This window comes from Pipistrellus hanaki, assembly GCF_964339955.1.
Source record: "Pipistrellus hanaki genome assembly, chromosome: 17".
Lineage (NCBI taxonomy): Eukaryota > Metazoa > Chordata > Mammalia > Chiroptera > Vespertilionidae > Pipistrellus > Pipistrellus hanaki.
In genome coordinates, this window is record NC_140519.1 from 38,485,375 (window position 1) to 38,499,237 (window position 13,863).

At 44.1% G+C, this 13,863-nt stretch overlaps 1 protein-coding gene across 5 annotated transcripts in view; it reads left to right on the plus strand.

Annotated features, from left to right (window-relative positions):
• The window catches only part of VPS13B (vacuolar protein sorting 13 homolog B), a 522,947-nt gene that overhangs the window by 442,051 nt on the left and 67,033 nt on the right, over positions 1-13,863 (plus strand). For all 5 annotated transcript variants that reach the window (XM_084864486.1, XM_084864483.1, XM_084864485.1 and 2 more), the window contains 2 exons: positions 958-1,307; positions 6,410-6,571. In XM_084864486.1, coding sequence (XP_084720612.1) covers positions 958-1,307; positions 6,410-6,571 — 512 coding nt within the window. The remainder of the gene's footprint in view (positions 1-957; positions 1,308-6,409; positions 6,572-13,863) is intronic.

Genomic DNA, 13,863 nt, shown 5'->3' on the forward strand with positions numbered 1-13,863 from the left:
AACAGTGAGCACTGGCAAAGTTATTCTGAAGTTGACTTCATGTAACAGGTGTGCCTCTTACTTTGAGCTATCAAATGGACCTATTATATAAGTTACTAATTGTATTGAACTGACATGACTTTGCATATTTCCAGTAGAAATTTTCAAGCAAGTTACTAAAATTGCAGGTTTTGCTACTATTGCAATTAGATCCTTTTGAAAGAAATACATCTGTTTTTGTTCTACATCCTGACCCATTTACATTAATGGCAGTTAGATTCCAAAAATGCTTGATATCACCTTATTTTAAAAGCATGACTACCTTCTACAAAAGATTGGCAACTTCTCCAGTAATTTGCTTGTACAGTCGGAGATTAAATTTCCCCACAGCCCCAAAGTGGCCTTTTATAGATTTGATAATATTACATGAATAATTATTCCTCAAAGCCTTTACCAAACCTTTTCTAGTCAATACATTTTGATTTGGGTATTAGGTTTTCAACCTACATGTAATGGAAAAAAAGGGGAAAAATCAGATTAAAACTAAACACAGCTGCTGTTAAATATCTTGCCTTTTCAGCAAAAATGGAGTTCAACCTGATTTTTCTAACTCTCTGAGTCATGACTTTGCTTTTGAGATTTGGTGAGTACAGATACAGACACTTCTGAGAAACTCTCCTCGAGTATTTACCTCCTTTTCATTTTATTTCTTGTCTCTGTGATCAAAGTTTGTCTGTGAATCTGACTGTAACCTTTGGAGACAATATGTATTTAAGAGGCCTGCTGGTTGAACAAACCAGTCTTGCTTGCCAATATCAAATGGCAGTTCAAATACTGCATTATCTTCAGGAGAACGTGTAAACCTATTCAACCTCCAATATCGAATTCCATCACCAAAAACCGAAGAATTTGAATGTCATCTCTTTATTTCTATAAGGCACAGGCTCATCTCCATGGCTCTTTTTCTTACTTCTGCAGCGCCGCCGCCCTACCTACAGCCGTTTGTCTCGGATAAAAATGTGCCACCTGAGCTGGAGTACATGATCGTCTCCTTCAGAGAGCCGCGCCTGTATCTCCGGCAGTGGAGCAGCAGTTCTGTCTGTCAGGAGATCCAGTTCTCGGCCCAGGCAGACTGCAAGCTGCTGGAGTGCAGGAACGTGACGATGCAGAGCCTGGTGAAGCCCTTCAGCGTCTCCGGACAGATGGCCGTCTCCAGCGATGCAGCAGAAAAGCGGCTCGACTGCACCGTCATCATCGATTCCATGTTTGTAAACGTCGGGCAGCACGCGGTCCACTCCCTGAACACGGCAGTGCAAGCGTGGCAGCAGGTACGTGCATCCTAGACCACGGGCAGCTTGTCCACGTGTGAGTGCTGACCAGGCACTGTGTTATCACTTCTAATGATAAGCATTAACTTGAGTGTGAGAGAAGGAAGTTTGATGGGCACCATCCTATCTGGGGCCTTCTCCGTGTTGGCTAAGGGATGCATAAAAGCTTTGGAGGATATGGTTCTCTCCATATGCATGGGAGATCATGCCCACATTTTTGTGACTAATGTACCACATCTGTGTGGAAAGTAACATATTCCCAGAAATTTTTTTTTTCAAGTTTTATGGCTCTCGTTTGCCAAAGCTTCAGCTTAGCTATGTATCAAGTTGTCTGAGCATCTATTGCAGGCTGAAGGGCCGTGGGCGCACCTCTCTAATAATAAACATTCCATCTTCTCGCAGAGGAAACATGTGAGCACAACATGGGCTCACTCTCTCTCCTGCGACAGTCTGCCATTTTGAATCATTAAAAAGCACTTGGTAATGGATTTTAATTTGAATGTTTGGATAACATGCTGTGATTTAAGAACAGATCGCTGCTTCTCTTTCTGATAGTCAGTATCATATTGTATTTCCATAAAGTTCGTGCTGCTGTGTAAGCTGAGGCACTTCCCACATTTGAGTATGTTTCGTGCATGTGTGCGGAGCTGGCTCCCCACGAGAAACGGTCCTTCATCCTGCACTGACTTCACGTGGGAACAGGCACAGCGAGGGGGGAGGGGCTTGAGTTCTGGAGCATATGAATCTTTATGGGAATAAACTTCTCTGTATGTGCACAAAGACCTATACAAGACTAAGGAATTAATTACCTAACATGGCACTACAATAGCAAAGGGAAAGAAGATAACACATCTGTTTTATATTTTAAAATTCCTTTTTAAGGGCATTCCATGGTTTTCTTGTTGCAAAGGACATGCGTAAAATAAGAGCTAGTGTGATCTAAATCTTTGCAGCTGGTTCAAATAGCGATGTGAAAAAAACTTCCATGGCTCCAATTTCTGTTTTTGTCATATTTTGAACAATGCATTTAATAAAAAACAAACCTAGAAAATATAAAAGAGTCATTGATAGAGAACTTAAATGTAGGCTATTTTTGTCTTGGTATCGGGGGCCATTATGAGGGGACTCGTGTGTAACAACTACTGCAAAATGGCCTCCAGAAATCCCAGCTTTCTCCCAGGGTAAAAACATTCTCTTAGACACAGCTATACATCCAAATAACACAGCGCATAAATATTTAAATGTTTTAAACCACATCAGAGTGCGAATGACTGGCTAGCCCAGTGCCTTGAAGGAATATTCTGAAGGTTTTTTTTTTTTAATGGAATTGTATATTTGATTAAGTAGAGCCATATGTCACGTAGCATATTGCTGACAGGTACATTCTATGAATAGTTGGTTCTGATTTACACAGGGATTTGGCAATGTTAACATGAGCCACAAGCGGATATACTTCTGTAATTGTTGCTGTAATTTTCTTGTTTCCTCCCGTGTCAAGGGTACTTGCCACCAAGTTTTAATGTGGTAGGCATCTAGCCCTGTGTATTCTAAAGTAAATACAGAAATGCACAACTTCAAAATTATAGGATATTTGACATTGAAATGGGCTTATAAAGGGTTATTAAGTTCATTGTTTCTAAAATATTCAGAATGTGGTTTATCCCCTTTAGAGGGGAAACTTAGTTTCCCAACTTATATTTTATTGTGTGTATAGTGATCAATACAGTATAATTGTTACCAATAAGAAATATGAATTTAATAAGCAGGACATGTTGGGTTCTCCATATAGTTTTTATCAGATTCATCTCTAAGACAAGTCATTTGTATTCAGTGTAGATGGACCAAACAGATGAAGCATGAAATAATTTGGCCTTTCACCTTTAGATCATGAGTTCAAGATTAACAGAAGCCTTCATTAGTGTCTGATTTCTCTGGTGGTAGTTTTTTGTTGGTTTTTTTTTTTCCTTTTCTTTGTGAATGATTAATGTCTTGTGGAACCAGCTTAAAGATCAAAATGACATTTGAAGTTTGCTTTTTATTTTTATGTTACATTCCCGCATCTGAACAAAATAGCATTTAAAGGGGATTTTTTATTTAAAAATCAAGCTTACACTCATGTGCCTTATCTTAAACCAAACGACATCTCTGTTTAACTACAAATGCCTACCCAACACTCCAACGCAAACCTTACATGTAAATAAGCCACCTTTCAATTACGCATCTGAGTGAACATTCTGAGGTTTCGCCTCTGGAAGGCATATGAAATGTGTACGATCTTTTCATACCAGAATTTAAAGATACGGGCCAAGAAATGCCTGAGCGTGTTGCAGTTCTAACGAGCCCCACGCTGAAGGAGCAGTGGGGAAACGACTCCCCGAGGACTGTGAGCATTCTTCAGAAAAATGTAAACAACCCCCTTGTGTTCCTTCATTTTCATTTTTTCCTAAAACCCTCATCATTTATGAAAGGTCAGTTTTCAGAGATGAGGAAAGTAATACGATTTTTTTTTTTTTCCTACTCAAGCCTCATCTGGTCACTTAACCTCTGTGTCACCGTCGCAGAGACCCCAGTTCATTATGAAAACGGAATTTCAACCTTGGGGTGTGTTATCTAGGTGGGAGTTTGTCAGCATGTTGTCCTGTCTTTGTGTTTGTGCTCTTGGGCCTAAAGGAGAGGGAAACTGTTTACAAGGAAGGCAGCTTGTGTTGCTGACATAATGCTAGATGGAAAATCCGTTAGGACTAATCATACACATGACTCCCGTTGGATTACAGCCCTTATAGAAGGTGCAAATGGTAGGACTGGATAGGATGGACTCGGACAGGAACGGGCGGGACACTCAGAAGAGAAAAACTGCTGGAAGGAAATTCATCGAAATGTTCATCGCAGTTAGAGACTTTAAAGCACGTGTGTCAAACACAAGGCCCGCGGGCCAAATCCAGCCCGCCAGGCCTTGCAATGTGGCCCGCACCGCGCTGTCATCACTGTACTCCGCTGTCAGTTTATGACATTGTCAGTTTATGACTGTTCAGTAAACCATTCGGCCCGCGATTTAGGCTGGATTTTAGATTTTGGCCCCTTCTCTGATTGAGTTCGACACCCCTACTAAAACAACCTGTACTTTCTGTATTTTCTAACTTTTCTACTGTGAGCATTTAGTACATTCATGCTTTTCAAAATTAAACTTCTATGTTTGTTTCACAAGTTTCTGTTGAGTAGTGTATGTGTCAGGCATCATGCTGAGAACTGGAGGGAAAGTTATCAATAGCACAGGCTGATTCCTGCCTTTAGGAAGCATGGAGTCTAGTGATGGGGACAGTATGGACCCTATGGTCATACCAACAATTCCTGAGTCCCAGCAGGCTAATCCTGCGAAGGTGAGAGATGAGTACGATGCGAGCATAAGTCAGGGCCCTGATGTGAGGAGGTCTGAGAGGCTGCTCTGCGGACGGAGCCTGGACACGGGCCTGCAGGCGGAGTGGAAGGAAGCTTGTGGGGCCAGGAGGGGGGAGGTGGCTGGCAGCAGGGGCCAGGCTGTGAGGCAGGAGAGGGACGTGTCGGGTGAGCTGAGCGTGGTCAGGATGGGGTGGGAGGACCTGCCAGGGGCTGTGGGAGCTGGGCTGTCAGTGAGCACATGGAGAGGAGGTGGGTGTGGCGATGGTGAAATTGTGGCTCAGGATTAAAAGCCGCAGCCAGGAGCATGATGGGAGATAGCAGATAACCGACATTGTCATTCCTTTGCTACTGAGCCAGGGACTGTTCTCGTGGTTAGTGTGGCTGTCCAGCAGGGTGACGCTCCGTGAGCAGAGAGGCTTGGTGGGATGGCTGGGTGGTAGAGTGAGGGCTTGGAAGTCCTCGGGGGCATCGGAAGGAGCTCCCTCGGAGCCTCTTCACCAGCCTCAGCCACAGCTCTGCCCCCTCTGGCACTGGCGATGGCGAGGAATGGGTTCCTCCTCCCAGGGCAACTGCTCGGGGTGAGTTCTAGGCCGGGTCCTGGTCCGGGCTGGACTCAGCTGGGTTCACCCATCCACTGGGCTGCAGGCCTCACCATCACGTAACTCCCTGAGCCCGTGAGGGATGCACCCCCTTAGGCTCTCCTCTCGTCGGTAAAACGGCCTTGTGACGCCATTGACATCCACAGCCAGGAGACAGGCCAGCGGAGGAGCGTGCTCCTTCCCATTGTCTGCACGTCGATGGGCTGGTTTATACTTTTTTTCTAAAGTGCGGCATTTACTTAGCTTTTCTCTTTGTTTATTGTTCATTAAGCCATAGCCTACCCAGAGTAAGAACAGAAGCTCTCTATCACTTTGCCCGTGGTTTAATATAACAGCAGCCAGGAGAGACACCAACCAGTTGAAAAGGAGGTATAAACACAGGAGATCATCACTAATGTGCTGAGCCTTCACAGGCTCATGGGAGACATGCGCTGATTGAAGACTCTCAGCCGCAACAGACACCAACACCTGTGTTTCAGCTAACGCGCTTCTCTTGCACACTGCAACTTGGCTTCCCCCGACTCTGGAGCGGGTCTGTTTCGTGTGTGCAGCCTCTTAACAATAGAGGGAAAGTTGTGGTTTTATTTGCATCTCTCCCTGAGCACAGTTACACACACATACACACACACTCCCTCCCCCTTAAGGGATCTGGGGACATATTACCTAAAAGATCCTTATTTCTGGAGGGTACAAACTGTGGCTTTGTAATTGGTCTTGATTGCCGAGTTGAGAAGGCCAGGAACACGGTAATTCTAGCCGCCAGCACTCTGCTCAAACACGTGCACTACCCAGCTCAGCGTTCTCCGTAGTATGTTAATTCATTTTAAAATGTTCAAAGTTTGAGGGATCTCATTGTTCTTTTACTCCTCTGTGCCTATGATTTATTTTGCAGGAGTGTAAGTCAAAACATATTTTTGGACCGCGTCAGATCTCTTTAAGGTATTTTTGGTGCTTGTCCTGGAAGTATAGAATACTTTGTATACACGAGCTAATGACAGCAGATCCTTGAGTGTTCCTGCGTTGTAACAATCGCCACCGGGCAGACAGCTGCCAAACATCTTGCAGTTAATCTGATGCACGTTGGCTTTCGTATCCCTTTCCTTTCAGAACCAATGCCCCGAGGAGGAGGAGCTGGTCTTCAGCCATTTTGTGATCTGTAACGACACCCAGGAGACACTGCGGTTTGGCCAGGTGGACACCGATGAGAACGTCCTGCTGGCGAGCCTCCACCGTCACCAGTACAGCTGGCGCTCGCACAGGTCCCCGCAGGTATGTGATGTGAGAAGCAGCTCGCAGGCAGGGCGATCGTTAAGGCCGGCGGTCCACTCGTTCTGCAGTGGTGTGCCTGTGTCCTCTTTTTGGGGTGCGTCTCCCAAGGACCCATGGGTCCCAGAAACGTTGAGAGATGGGGACACAGTGCTCCGAGCGTCCCTTGGGGAGGACATTCTCCCAGGAGCACGGGCAGTGGAATGGCACGGGGGCCACGAGATTGAATCTAGACGTAGGTTTGGATCCTGGCCGGCTCACAGGTAACACGGGGATAATAGCAGTAACTATTTCATGGGATGGTGAGGATTAAATAATAAATATGTATAAGGCACCAAAGAGTGTTTGATAAACTGTAAGCCTTATACATTGGGTATTATATTTCATTTGTTTATTATTCAGATGTTTTAACATATATTTTTATTGATTTGAGAGAGAGAGAGAGGGGGAGCGAGAGATAGAAACGTCAATGATGAGAGAGTTTCATTGACTGGCTGCCTCCTGCACGCCCCCTGCTGGGGACAGAGTCTGTAACCCCACAGTAAACAGCAGGGCTGTTTATTCAGATTGTTCCCGTGTGCCAAGCATGTGCCCGGCACTGGGAGTTCAAAGGTAACCCTCGCCTTCCGAGGGACAGCTCCCGTTCTGTGATGGCGACGAGACGGACGACAGACTATGCCCAGGGGAGCACTGAGGAGAGACATACCAAAGGATGTCTGTTTTCCAAGCAGGGTAATTCCATTTGCCCGTCACATTCGATGGGAACAATTAGAGGGATGTGCCCCGCAGGGCTAATATGAGGGTGAATTAAACACAAAGATGTGGTCTTAAATGAGTAAAAGAAGTCCTAGGAAGTACTCTCAGGAATAATGTATTTCTAAAACTCGGGGTAATAAGGAAACTACTGTCTGCTTGTGATTAAAAGAAAGCCATTAAATTAGAGAACAAGTTTTCCCATCTGGGACCAGCTTCCATAGACCGGCCTCAGACATGCCGTCCCCTCGGGCTCCCCCTTGCTCTCCCCCCACCCCAGTAGCTGGATTTCTGATTTCTTCCTTGCTGTTTCATGAATTGCCACACTATTACTGTAAAAATTGGGAAATGTAGATACAATACAATTCTTATTTAAGTATATTGTTTATCTAATTCTAGTTAAAGTGACAGGGCTTTAAAATTACAAAAACCCTTTTTAGTTAAAAAGTTCTTACAAATATTTTTCAAGTGATTTAATATTGCACTCATAATTTCAGAGTGAATGACTTGCCCTTATTTTCAAATTTTCCTCTTGAGAAATTTCCGTGTTAGAGAATTTTTAAGTTTGGTTGTTGGCCTCTTATAACATAATTAAAGGGTGTTTTATTTATTTGTCTCAAAACTAAGTTCCTTTTTATTTTGTTTGTTTATTGCAAAAGGGAGAACATACAGATACATAGACCAAATAAAAAAATGACCACCTATGATTCCAGACAACCTGGGCCAATACTTGTTGCCTTTTAGAGTCCTGAAAGGTTCCCATGGTGGTTGCATTCGCAGCAGAGAGTGAGTGGCGGGAAGGCGGCCTCTGAGAAGCTGCCGTGTGGGCTATCGCCCACTTGTAACTGGACGACCAAGGGGTCCGGGCTGCCTGTCTCTACGTGAGCCAATTAAGCAGAGACGGGTTGAATCATACATGAGTGTTTATTCCAATAACGCCGGCAGCGTGGGAGAGCAGCAGGTCACCCCGGAAATTCTGCTCTGACCTGACCCCTACCCCCACCCGCCAGCTGGCTGGTCACACACACACACACACACACACACGCACACACACACGCACACACACATGCACAGGAGGGGGAAGATAGCTCCGTGCAGCGGGAGCTGCCAGTGTAGCGGGGAAAGGGGAGGCAGAGTCTGCAGCCCGGCCTTCGGGAGCTCAGGGTGCGATAACAGGGTGGCCAATCTGTGATGACACAGCCAGCTCAGCCCGGCCCTGGGACCGGACAGTGGTCAGCATTCCTAAGAAAACCCCCCGGAGGAGGTCAGGGTCTGGGCACGGCAACCAAATCAGGCGTGTCCTGTCCTTGGTCTGTTCTCAACATGTATTTCTTTCCTGAGTCACGGGCCCATCGAGGCAGCTTGCCTTTTACAGCCTTGCTGCATCCTCCAGTTTCCCAGGGAGATAAGGAAACTACTCATCTACGGTTAGTAAGGTGAATCATGATTGGACATCGGTGGCTCTATTCTCACTACATGCCCTTCCCCACTGTCACACTGACTGTACCTGTAGCCTGGTCCCCCATTCACACACAGCTGTGAACTCAGAATGGACTCAGAATGTGAAGCAAACAAACAAACAAAAAAAAGAAAGTGAAATAGAGGATGCTTACTGCCCACAGTCCCCTAAGATGCAGACCACCACGGCCCTCTTGACCCTCAAGGCTCCCCGGACCCAGGAGCCACCTGGGGAGGGTGATCGTGAGAACAGCTGGCTCAGTGGTGTTATGAGCGGCTGTTCTGATGATCACCCTTCATGTTTTGGGCAAACAGTTGTGGGTGGAAGGAGATCAACGGGAAAGAATGGACAGCCACCGCTGCCTCAACACCTTTCAAGGGCTCTTGCCCTTTTTCAAGGTCTTTTTTGTATTTATTACTAATTTGGTTTTCACAGTATCCCTGTGTGGTTTGTGTTACTTGTTATGCATATTTTCAGGCAAGGAGCAAACTAGAAATATTAAGCTAAGATAGCAGTCGAGTTGGCATCCCACGTGTTTTCATTCTCCATCTAGTGTTATTTTCAAAACGTCGTCAAACCCTCCTAGGTTTTGGCAGCTTGAGTTGTCTGTTAGGATAGCCAAGCTGTGAGGCTTTAAAAGAAGGGTTTGGAAGTCACTGTCTAATACTCTGCTTTTAAAGCTAGACTAATGGGGTTCTTAGTCCAAGTAGGAACCCTTACAAGGCCTTAACTGTATTACCAAAAAACAAATAATTTTTAATGACAAACTGGAGACATGAGACAGGTGTCTACTAAACTTTTTTTTTTTTCCTTTTAAATCTGTAACTGCAGCCTCTGGACACAAATTTCAGAATGAGCTGTGTTCATTATAGTCTTAGGCTAAACTTAGATCAGATTTCAAAAAAAAAAAAAAAAAGACAACAAGCAGCAAACCACAGTGTCTCTCCCACAGCCACATGTGCTGAAGGAAGTGTGTTTTAGGATCCTCTGAAGCCAGAGGTCTTACTGGGCCCGTGGGTCTTCGTGGAATTCCTCCCGTCCACAATCACAGATGCTGCTGTGCTCTAATGAGAGGTTCCATCCGAGGATCAGGGAGAACGAGCCACTTAGCTTCACAGCGCACCTGGAGGTAGCCCTGGCCTCGCCAGTGAGCAAGCTGTTCTCTTTTCCAGACTCCAAGTCACATCCTGCATCGCCCAGCAGGCGTGGATTCAGGAACATTTGTGTCTGCTGTTTATGCTACCTTGGGTGTGAGTCAATTCGCAGTCGCAGGGAGGATTTCTAAAGTTCACAGAACCGTCACTCCACCAAACAGTGCAGCTTAGATTGCAGGGATCAAGAGAGTGGCGATGACACCTGGAGAGGTTTCAAAGAGGTCAGCATGCCGCGGAACCACACAGGAGGTTGCTAACAACAGTCAGTCCCAGCAGGACGGGAAGAAACACGGACACAACCAATGCCAGAAATCCGAAGCTGAAAAACCCTTTATTAGAAATGAAAAGTTCAAGACTCTCCTTACAGTTTCCAGCACACGCTCTGAGGCAGAGTGGCTTACCAGGCTGGGTTTCCCACAACAGTTGCTTGCCTAAACAATCAGAGGAAGAACAGAACTATTTCCTAGGGAATCATTGAACCTCTTCAGCCACACAGCCATACTGGCCATGACAGAGGGCCCTAAATATCCAGTAGACTTCAGATGAAGTTGTATAAGAATAATAACCAGGAATTGGTCTTCAAATAAGTGCTTCACATTCTACAGAGTTCAAGTAGGGACCACAGTGTGAGTGTATGGCAGTTCAGAGTCAAGGGTAGCTATATGTAATTTACCAAACCAAGAATGGTGACATTTCCATCAATTGGGAGGATTTGTGTATAGTCTGTTTAAGTTAATGTCCTTTTCTTTTTTTCTTCTTTTTTTTTTTTAAACTTTGTTATAAACCACTAACCCCTTCTAGCCCACCTCAGCCCTTCACACTATTATCTGTGTTCATGGGTTATGCATATATACGTACAAGTTCCCACCCACACCCTCCTTCCCTCTGAGTTAAAGTCCTTTACTGGTTAATAGAGAGCACTGTTGGCTAGTTAAACTGCTTGAAATAGGAATGCTTCCGCTTCATAAGGATCTACATTTGCTTTTACCCCTATGACATGCACAGTGTATAGATTGTGCATTGTTTTTTGAACTGCAGAATTCCAGATCTCAGTGACTTCATGTTAGTAATCAAATCACCAAGCAGGGTGAAAATGTGCTATAGACAGATCTAAAGAAAATAATAAAATGTTGCTTCAAAATGGATACCCTAGAAAGTTTCATTAGCTCATGAAAAATGGCAGATACTTAAAAATTCCGAATATAGCAAGGTAAGAATTTTGAAGAGCAGCAGAAGTACCCATTAAAGCCTCAGATTTAGTGGAGAAAACAGAAAGCGCACATTACTGTAAGTCAGAGGCCGGCCTCTGTCTCCTGTGTGGGCTCTCAGGGCCGCAGTCTGCGAGGCAGCTACTCAGCTCTGCACAAAAGCAGCCATAATGAATGAGCGTGGTTGGGTCCAACAGAATTTATTTATAGACGGTAAAATTTGAATTTCAGAAATTTTCACACATCACGAAATATCCTTTTGATTTTTTTCAACCATTTACAAATGTGAAAGCCATTCTTAGCTCACAGGCTCTGTGAAAATAGGCGCTGCACCAAATGTGACCCACATGCCACAGCTTGCCAGTCCCTCTTTAAGGCCTCCCGGTTCACGAAATTCGGTACGCTAACAGTTTGATATTCAGTTATTTTTACTCTGATCTAATGAGTATTCCTACCACTTGAAAACTTGGTAAAATGTTTCAGGAACTAAGAAATGATAAGTAATAGTTTATACCTAACACACATAATCAACCTGTACTTACCCCATAGTAGTAAAATATTTTTATTCCACTCCTTCTAGGCTCAAAAGAATAGTATGGCCTACAGGTTAAAAAGTTGGCCTATTATTAGTGCCTACATAGCAGTGACTAGAGAGGAAAATGCTGAGGTGAGAGGGCCGGGAGGACTTCATTAGTTATCTCTTGCTACGCCACAGTGTACAGTGGTGGTACAGGCATCAGGTATCTACTGTAGACATTGCCTTTCATAAAAGGATGAAATGGGAGAAGTAGACCTGAAATCCAACCAGATTAATGTTGGAAGTTTCTTGGTTAGAATCATTCATACTTCTGCTTGGGAATGATTGTCTGTGGCTCATGGCTTCAGACTCTTGGCCCGAGCCTCTGAGTCATCCATCCTTTTCCATGGAAAGTATCCTATGCTCTCACGTCATTGTTTTCTCAGGCTCGTTTCTGTTCCTAGAATTTTGAAGATTCAAAGACCTCTTTACATTTTGTACTGTCTTTGTTTCTTTCAGTCTAAATTGGCAGTGTTTCTGCCAATATAGTTCTTTATACAATTTTGTGGGTTTCTTATTAATTTTTCTTTTAGCTCGTCTTAATTATTTTTTAATTCATTAACTGCTTAAATTAAACATAACAAAATAATATGGGGCTTATAAATTGCATAGAAGTTAAATATATGGCAACAATAGCACAAAAGACTTAAAAGAGGATAAAAATTTATATTTCTGTAAAATACATATTGTTCATATTTTAGTTGGTCTACCATTGATATTTGTTTTCTATTTGTCCCATCTCTTCTTTGTTCCTTTGCATTTCTCTTCCTTCTTTTGAATAACTAAGTATTTTTTTTAATATTCCATTGTCTCTAAAAAGAATTATGCCTTGAAAATCTTCATAAGCATTATTTACATTCTCTCTGCTTATGTCTTAATTATCAGCAATATGCTGAATCTTACATTCTTATTACTGACTGGGCCATATTACTTGCCTTTTAGTTTTTTATGTTTTCCCATCACCATTTTCCCCTCCATGGCCATTTCCACCCTAGAGAAAATCACACCCATCTATCTTTTCAAGATCATTCCTTTGAGATTCTGCCGACACTGTTGAGGGACATCACCCTTACGTGGCTTAGAAGCCCTCTGGTTTAAATAGCTCATCGAGACACAGATTTAGATCTCTCTGAGGTCTTTAACAGAGGGCTTACAGCCACTTCCCTCAGCTTCTTTCCTAGACCATGCCCTGAATATGATTTTTGCCTGGAAGCCATTTCTTGATTTTAGCATCATTTGCCATCTGGAAATCTGGGAATTTTGAAAATTAGCGAATCTTGGATCTTTATTATCTGATAGTTCCCTTTTAAGATTATATTGCCCCTCTTGGACTTTGATATAAGCAGCAGATGAAAACCAGGGGCATTTAGGCATTGCCTGGAAATCTCCTTAGCTAGATCACGTGGTTTCTTAGGCACACTTTCTACTTTGCTTGTGATAGTGTTTCTAAACTCTCTGCCACTACATAATAAGGATCCCTTTTCCTCCAGTTTCCGGTAACATTTTCCTAAAGTCCTCACTGGCAGCCTCCGCTAAGGCCACCACGTTCCTGATAATATCTTTGAGGTGCCTTAGACACTAACAGCCCCAAGTCCTTCCAGTTTCTGCCCACCTGCTGCTCCAAAGCCCTTCGACATTTTAGGCTTTTGTTACAGTGCACCCCACGTGCAGATACCAAAATCTCTTATCGGTTACATACTGCTGATTAACAAATTACCCTAAAACTTTGAGTACTAAAACGGCAAATATTTATTCTCAGTCTCATTAGCCAGGAGTTTGGGAGTGGTGTCCCTGAATGGCTCTTAAGTTCAGAGGCTCTGATAAGGAGGTAGTCAAAACGTCAGCTGGAGCTACCGCCATCTAAGGGCTTGGCTGGGCTGCAAGACCCATTTCTAAAATGGCTCAGTCACCTGGCTCTTGGCAGAAGGCCTCTGCATGGAACTGCTTGAGTATTCCCAGGATGTAGCAGCGGGCTTCCCCCGGACCAGAGAGAATAAGACAGAAGCCACAGTGTCTTTTATGACCTAAGCTCAGAAGTCACCCATTGTCATTTCTGTAACATCCTAGTGGTTACACAGACCTGCCCTATTCGGTGTGGAAGGGACTACACAAAGGCACAGATAACAGGGGCCAAAGGTCATTGT